Genomic DNA, 9,165 nt, shown 5'->3' with positions numbered 1-9,165 from the left:
TATATAAATTTGTTATTTTGCACATATAGATCTTTATTAAAATTTTAAAAAATAAGTTCATACAATACACATAAAACTAATATAAATCCTAATTTAATAAAGAACTACACCACCCGTTAACTTCAATGAAGCAACCACAAGCAATAAGACCGTCCAGCGAAGGACTTAGGTTAAGAAGAGTAAGCCCGCTTTGTAAGCATTTTTTCTTAAAGGAATCTCCTCCTTCTGGTTTACACTATGAGTGCTCCCAAGGACTCACTGCTACTGCAGACAAAATCCATTTCGAACAAAATGAAGTAAAGGAGTAAAACAGAAAAATCAGGGTAAAAAAAAAAAATTAAAAAAGGGTAACTAAAAAAAATATTAGTATTCTACAGATACGAAGTCAACTATACTGTTTACCATAAATCTACATATAGTCACCAAGACCAAGTAGTCATCCCGTCAGTTCTCAAGCCTTCTTAATAATAATCTAATTTCTGCTAACAATATTAGTTTGCCAGATTTACTACCATCCAAACCTTTTTTCATAATCTTTAGAGTTGAAAATACATGTTTCTTTCCAATAGATTTGCTCATCTTAATCTTGTTATCTGTAGTATTTATTCCAACTTTGTTAGCCGAGTCTTAGTTCTGCTTTTAATTTCAGTATAGTTGTTTCCAAAATTCAATTGGCAAATCCGAAATCTGAAATTACAAAATCGTAATTAATTACGTATTCCAAAATTCCAAAATTTGCATAATAGTGCGAAATTGCGAATATCTCGGGATCTAGTGATCAGATTTCGATGATCTTACTACCATTCGATTCATCTCATCGAGGCGAATCTAATGATATGTGTTCATTTCTATAGCACCGATATTGATGGAGTAAAATTACTATAAACATTTAATGAATTTTGGTGTCGGAGCACGATCTAGTGATTAGATTTGAATGAATTTACCACCATTCGATTCGTCATGACGAGACGATTCTAATGGCAGTAAGATCATCTTTCTAGCATTGAAATTGGCGTAGCTATTACGCTATAAATATTTAAAAGTTATTGGTATCGGATCGCGATCTAGTGATTGGATTTAAATGATCTTACTACCATTAGAATCGTCTTATCAAGATGAATCAAATGGTAGTAAGATCATCCAAAACGGATCACTGGGTGCCGAGTTATTATTTGTTAAAGTTTATATATATAAATCGGCCAAAATTAAGGCTAATTCTGGCCAAATATTTTCGTAATACGAAATTAATTACGGAGTCCGAAATCAATTATGGAATACGAAGTTTTTCTAATGAATTACTTAATAATTACAGAATTACGTAATTACATATTTTCATAATACTAAAATAATTTCGGACACAAGTATAAATTTCAGCCATTTCTTGGTGATCGATTACAACCTTTAGATAGTTGAGACAAGAAATACCTAGTCCAAACACCTTCATATTCTGGCAAGTTCAACTTGGTATTCGTAATTTTATCCAAATCAGTCCAATTTTCATAATACATGATGAGCTTGTGGGTACTTTTCTCGTGAACCATTTTGAAAGCTTTACATCCCAAATGGGATATAGGTGATTGGGAAGAATCTGTAGGATACAGCATTGAAGTGATGACAGTTCCAGGTAAATCTTTCACTACAGCCTGAAATTGTTCTCTTTCCTTTCTTTATTGAAGATTCCAGTTAGCAGGATACTATCAGACAGGAAGACCTTCTAAAGGAGTGGTTCAGACTCCTTGATTTTATAGACTCATAGCCTATTCGTTAAAGTCAATAGAGACAGTGACCGTTAAATATGTTTAGTCTTGAAAGCGATCACGTGACCCCATTTCTCAAAATGCTGAAAAAGTTCGAGTTAAGCTCAAGTGGAGGGGATATCATATAAAGTAAATTTCTGAACATTGTCCTTAAGTACTGGATCATATCCGGTCATTACTGATTGTATTTCTTTTGAAGGAGTGCGTTGTTATTTTTTCTTAGCTGGCTGAACCTTGCTATCAGATGCTGATCGCTTGGTCACGTTAACTTTTTGCCTATTACCAGGTGGAGTCAGGAAGGTATTATGATTGCTGCTTACATCTAAGTTCCTGAAGGCCATTTCTGCAAACGTGACAGTACGTCTTTTTCCTTTTGGAGTATAGGGTATAGTTTTGACATTCAATTTTGTGGAACTCTGTTTAGAATTCTTTGTTGAAGATTCTGCAATCACGTCTTCTAATTGGTGTTCAGTGTTTTGATCGTTGTATTCCACATCCATTAATTGGTATTCGACATTTTCAAAAATTTCTGTTTCCATCAGTTGTACTTTTATTGATACTGGTATATCATTGGCTAATTCTGTTGGCTTAAACTGCACTACTTGTTCTTGGATTGTTTTCTCAATGTAATTTTTCAAAGAGACTTCATACTCATCAGCAACAGTGGCGAGAGTAAATAATAAGTAGATGAGTTGAACTTCATTCTTAACATCAAGTTCCTTAAGTACAGGTTTATGGTTTTTAACAAAGTTTTTAGTATTGTTGTATTCTTCAGTCAGTAAAATACGCTCTACATATCCTAGAATATCGGTTGTTCTGATGAGTTCTACCTTCGAAGGGCAATACGTAGGATGTTAAGAAAATTTCTTTCCATTAATATTACGTTTAGTGATCTGTTCAAGGTTGATAATATTAGAATATTTGGCCAAGTGTGCCATATTTTAAGCTATAAAATGATAAAAAATAAAATTATTTTTCTGCGAAAAAAATAGACATAACTGATAATGATCATTAGAAAGAGTTTTACTTATAGATTTGTTATTAAATGGTAATATATCATATATATATATATATATATAGTTTTATTTTTTAATATAATTTTTATAATAAACATCAAGAAGTAGTAAATTTCAGTAAATCAGTATTAATAATCAGTAATTACTAACTACAGTTTATTAATATCAAAAATTCAGTAAATTACCAATTATCAATACTAAAAATTCAGTTTAGTATCAGTATAATTCAAATTGAAATTAAATCATGCTAATTAGAATTTAATATATATTTAAAATATTATTAAAGATGTATATTTTGGAAAACTCTTTTTACTAAATGTCTGGACCATATGTTTTTGATAATAAAATTTTTTTATTTTTTTATTTTTCGCTTATAGCTTATACACTTTTTTATTATTTTAAATACTTCAAGCAAAGACTTGACAGCAAAAAACCTAACGTGGTTTATTTTAGTATTAAAAATTTTTTATCTTTTTTATTTTTATTTTTTACACGTTTTCTCTTTCTTTGTGGTGTTCCTGGACTTAAGACGGTCTGGAGAGACGTATCATCCAAAATAAGCAAGCTTAGAATAACGACAGGATGTGAATAGTTTTAAGCTTCTTCTTTTAAGCGGAATAACGAAATCTTGGATATGAAAAGAGTGACCAACGAACTCCTAAACAATAAAGACTTAGTGGATTTTTTCACAACAACTTTCTCTATACCAATGGGCCCTCCTTCTTCAAGATACTCAAACAGGCTATCAAAAAGCACGAGACAGCTTCACAATAACTTAAGCATTATACACAAGATTATCTCTGAAAAACTTTAACTAGTCTACTTGAACGATATGAACAACACATACCTTTACCTTCTTTTACACTTCCTTCAATAGGACCTCGAACATTACTAATAAAACTCGGATCTGAATTTGTATAAACCTTATAATTAATTTCTATTCCAAATGTATAAAGTTATATGTAGATTTTAGCCTCAAATTTTGCTATCTCGGGATCCAGTGATTGGATTTTAATGATCTTTGGCTTGTTAGATTCGTCTCATCGATGCGAACATTTTGATATGTAATTCGTCTTTTTAGGTATAATATTGACTGAAATATCGCATTTTGAAATTTTAGTCACACGAAATCTGAGTTGTTTTAGTAATGTTCAGATTCTTCTTCGACGCCTGTTATTTATTCACACCCGCTGGCATTTCCTATTCGACAAGTCATAAGACTCCTGATTAAGCTACCATCTAATGAATTTTGGATTAGATCACGTCATAAACTAAATGCATTTCTGAATACTTTCCGCAATTTGCCGGCATAACAACAAATAATTTATAACTCAGAAGATAACTTCCATTTTGGAACAACTTACAGAACAGACAACCTTTTATAGAATTTCAACGGCTTTTTCAATATAACGCTCAGTCCAACCTTTTTCTGATATTGTGAAACTGACCGATTTTGGTTTCTCTTTAAACAACCTTTGATAAAAACTTTGGACTTCATCTTTGACTGTACCTATACACCTCAAAGGAAGAAGGATAAAGACAAATATCGATATTATAGAGCCCAGATTTTTTCTTTAGTTTTATTTTTTTCTTTTTTTTCATTTATTTATCAATATTATTTAGCATTTTTTTTAAATTTAGTATTAGCGTTAGTTTTCATATAAATACTTTAAATTTGGATAGAGCTTACCTTGAATGGTTGACTGAGATAAATTTAAAATGGCAGCTAACAGTGTTCAAGAATCTATGCTGTGACAGTGGATATCTGATGTTAAAGTCTACTCTTTCTTACAACAAACTACTTTCTATTGGTAAATGGCTTCATTTGGCCCAGTTGGTATAACAAATTGGGAATATTTTGCATTTGCTATAGCTGGTCAGTCCTGGTCTTATCATGCGTACCTTGGATCTTATGGCTTGGATAGGACCCCAGACATCACATATATAACTCACATTTGAGTTTTAGCAAATTCAATCAAAATTAGGTTAAACTCATAATTTTAGATAAAGCAAATTGATTGAAAATTAATTAATAGTCATAATTATGAGTTTTAGCAAATTGTATTGATTTTACAAAGTCATATTTTATATTTGAGCAAATTGGGACTTTTTTTAAATTTAACTTATCCTTTTTTTTTAACTTTATAAATAATATTTTTAAAAATATTAGTTTCAGGGTCTGGGTTATATTTTGGTCAAAATTAAGTATAATTCCAGCCAAAATTAAGCATAATGCAAGCCAAAAACTGTCGTTTGTTTAACGAACATTTTATTTTTTAATAATTATTTATTTAATTTATTATTTTTATTAATTATTATTTTATCTATAATCTACATATTTTAATTATAAAAATTGGCAGTTTAATTTATATTAATCATTTATTTTTTTATTGATAATAAAAAAAAAAGATTATTAACTCATATTTTGAGTTTTAGCAAATTAGTATAGATTTGAAATGGGATAATTTGATTTTTAGCAAATTAGGTCTATACATGAAGTCAAAATTAAAGCCCAAAAGTAGAAATATTTCAACTTTGATGGAATCAAAAGAAAATCGAAAATTAAAGCAAATGGTGGCCAAAATTACATTATATCATGCGATTTTTATAATTATAATTTAATATAAAATTTAAACGTGAATAACTCCGTCAATATTGATGCTACAGATATGAAATACATATCATTGGAAGAGCTGAATCCAACCGCGTAAAGATCATAAAATTGAATCACTGGATGAAAGATCGTTAACTTTGAATTTTAAAATTATTGTTTACTATAAAAATTATAAGACTATTTAATACCAAATTTTAAATGTAAATAATTCTGTTAATATTGATGCTACAAATATGAAATACATAGAATCCTCTCGATGAGCTGAATCCAACTGTGTAAAGATCATAAAAATTGAATTATTGGATGTGGAGTTCGTTAACTTTGAATTTTAATATTATTGTTTACTATAAAATCATATGACTATGACATAATTTCGACTATTTTGACTTTTGAAGGGGCAAGTCAAAATCATTTTGCCATTTCAAGCAATTTTAGAGGTCGAAAATTAATCGAATTTCAGTTTCATGTATAATTAGGTTATTTTAGCGAGGAAGCAAAAAAGACTTAAATTCATGCAGATCAGGCAGTTATGAATTATATATGTGATGTTTGGAATCCTGCTTGAATAGTAGATGCCTCTCCTCTCCAATTTTTTCAGGATGCTTGTAGGAGGAATGATCTGGATGGATTTCTTACATTATAGTTTTATTTACTTACACTACAAATCTTTTTTTCTTTTTTTTTTATTCGCAATGTAGTGGATCCTGTGAATGCCTTGTGAAGAAAGAGGGGCATTTATGCTAAGAATGGCTATTTCAAAATGAACCATACTTTCTGAGTAAAAATTTTACCTAACAGTGCATACATGGAGTGCTTTATAGCATGATGAGTGGTTTGGTAGTTAATAATATTAGATAGTTAGATTAGGTGTTATTACTTTATGTATGTCCCGATTCTTTTTACTGTTTAATAATAAACTATCAAATGCATTGCGGAAAAAAAAAAAAGATGTATATTCTTAAATATATTTTATATAGATGTTATTATAGTAGAACTAATTTATATTTACACTTTATTATATAAAATAGATGTATTAGTATAAAGGTAATTTTATTATATAAATTAAATAAAACTTTTGTTAATAAAAAGTTTACTTACTATATTTAATATTTAATAAGGTAAATTATTTTAAGTTCTTTTAATATTATAATTTTTTACAGATTTTATTGGTAATAAGTTATTATATAAATTATTTGTATAAAGTATCTCTTAACAGTAATGCGGACAAATTTGCCTGTAATTTCTAAAAATTAATTATATTTAAATATAAGGTTTGTTAATATAAATCAGATTATCCAATAATTTTACAACCAAATTGACCTATATTTTGACAATAAATTTGTATAGTCAAATATATAGCTAATCATTAAAATTAGATGAAAAATTAACTTGCAAAGTATAGAATCTAATTTTTTATATAATAAATCTAAATTCTTCTCACAATATTTTTCCACTATTGGAAATATTTTAATATACTTTTTATTTTTTTTATGGAAATTTTACATTATAATAAATAAGATAAAGATAAAAAAAATTATTTTTTAAATTTATATAATATTATATAAAGTCAAAATCTTACTTCTAAATATTTAAAACTATAATAATAAAAAGCGTTCCTCATAATAAATTATACATATTTTATTAAGTTTTAATATAGCTGCAACTAATTATTAATGAAATCACCAAAGTTAAAGTATAAAATTTTTTAAATTTTGTAGTTATGTTGAAAATGCAACTTTTGACCAATGGATAATTTTCAAATTTCTAATATATAATTGATAAATGATAATATTTGCTGCATAATATATGATTTAAGCTATTATGAAAAAAAAATTTTATTAACTTTATTTTTTATAAAATTAGATGAGAGTAGAATTTTCAGTAAAATTGTGGGCAAATTTACTTGCAATTGCTTACTGTTTAAAGAATAAGAAAAATTGTATAAAAAAAATAAAAATAAAAATTTAAAATAAAAATTTATATAATTACTTTTAATATCAAATAACTAATACCTTTAGAAAATACAATAAAAAAATAAAATAAAAGTTTATATTAAGAGGTTTAAAGAAAAATAAAAAAAAAAATTATTATTTATAAAAAAAATAGTTATAAATGAAATCAAAAAGAGTTTTCTTTATTTTTAATATTTAATATATTATAAGATAATATAATATTAAAAAATTGGTTCTCATTTTTATGTATTTAAAATTTTGAAGTTAATGATAAGTATTTTATTTAAAAATTTTATATATTTGTAAAGTAAAAATGGTAATATTAAAAATTATAATAATAAAAATTGTTCTTTATAATAAATATTATATTTTTTATTTAATTATAATTAAAACTGCTCTAATAAATAGTTTTATTCAACATTATATAGTAAACCAATTATATAATTAATAAAGTTAATTAATCAATAATATTTAATATAAAGTGATTGTTTTAAATCCAATTTTTTGGCAAAAATAACAAAAATAAGGAGAATTGATGTTAAATGAAATTATTTATTAGAGTAGTCTAATGATCATTAAAATGAAAGTACAAAATTTTTTAAATTTTATAATTATATTAAAACCTTTTTCATAATAAATATTAAGTTGCTTCTATTTTTTTATATTTTTCAAAACAAAAAAGTATTGAAAAATCACACTTTTTATAACTACTTTATTCTTATATAACTATTGAATTCACTGCAAAAATGACTTCTTTTCCTTCTAATTGTATCTTGTAATTTGATTTAAATTAAATGCAATTTCTAACCAATAGATAATTTTTAATTTCCAATATTTCTAATAAATAATATTGAATTTTCAGATAAATTTACCTACAATTTATACTTACTATTTAAATGTATAAGTTGCAATTAAAGGTTATAGTAAAAAACGTTGAAAAAAAAAAGTAATAAAATAGAATAAAACTTAAGTATATCATAATAAATAGTATTATTATCTTATATTTTAGGTATAGAAATTAGGTATAAAATTAAAAATTCTAAATATTATATAATATAAATATTATAAAATACAATCTCTATAAATGTAATATTTATATATTATACCTAATAAATTCTATTGGCCGTTAGATAATTTTTAACTTGACGGAAAACTCAATTATCGGAAAACTAAAAATTATTATTTTAATGTATTAGAGGACAATAGATTGATGATCAAATTTTTACAAACAACGTAAGGTAAATAGGAACCAATAAAATCAAAGTATTTATCTTTATTGATTATCAAACAAAATTCTGCGGGTATCGTAACTTTTTAACAAAGAATTTTTTTCAAATGGAAAGTGATATAAAAAAAAAAAATTATTATTTTCTCAATTGTATTATTTATACTTGAATAAAATTAAAATAAAATAAAGAATATACAATGTATAATATAATGGGATAAGTCGGAAATCAGAAGAATATTTACGTAAATGTTATACAACAACACATATATATTTATAAAATAGAATAAATACGGAATGTTGGAATGAATAATTTTCAAAAAGTAATATGATGTGAAACATAAAAGATTTCTTATTGATAAAGAAATTATTATAGAATAATTAAATTATAAGGTTTAACATTATAAAATATCAAGTTTAAAAAATATGTAGTACATATATATTATATATAGGGAGCTTCTAAACATTCTTGATCAATTTAAAATTTTTATTCTTTTTTACTTTTAAAGTAAAATTAAATGAATAAATATTTTACACAAGAATCAAAAACCAATTAAAAAGATGAGTTAACGTTTAAAAGAACAAGTTGAGAATCCTGATT

The 9,165-nt window shown here is 25.6% G+C and overlaps 1 protein-coding gene across 1 annotated transcript; it reads right to left on the bottom strand.

Annotated features, from left to right (window-relative positions):
- Positions 1-1,370: 1,370 nt before the first annotated feature.
- Positions 1,371-2,695, bottom strand: OCT59_021798 (uncharacterized protein; the record flags this gene model as incomplete). The annotated part of the gene is made up of 3 exons (XM_066146745.1): positions 1,371-1,661; positions 1,991-2,583; positions 2,641-2,695. The coding sequence occupies 3 exons, from the start codon at positions 2,693-2,695 to the stop codon at positions 1,371-1,373; spliced, it is 939 nt and encodes a 312-aa protein (XP_066005853.1).
- Between the last annotated feature and the right edge of the window lie 6,470 nt (positions 2,696-9,165).

Source organism: Rhizophagus irregularis, chromosome 30, assembly GCF_026210795.1.
Source record: "Rhizophagus irregularis chromosome 30, complete sequence".
Lineage (NCBI taxonomy): Eukaryota > Fungi > Glomeromycota > Glomeromycetes > Glomerales > Glomeraceae > Rhizophagus > Rhizophagus irregularis.
Note: the sequence above shows the minus strand (reverse complement) of the source record. Positions and strands in the feature narration are given on the sequence as shown.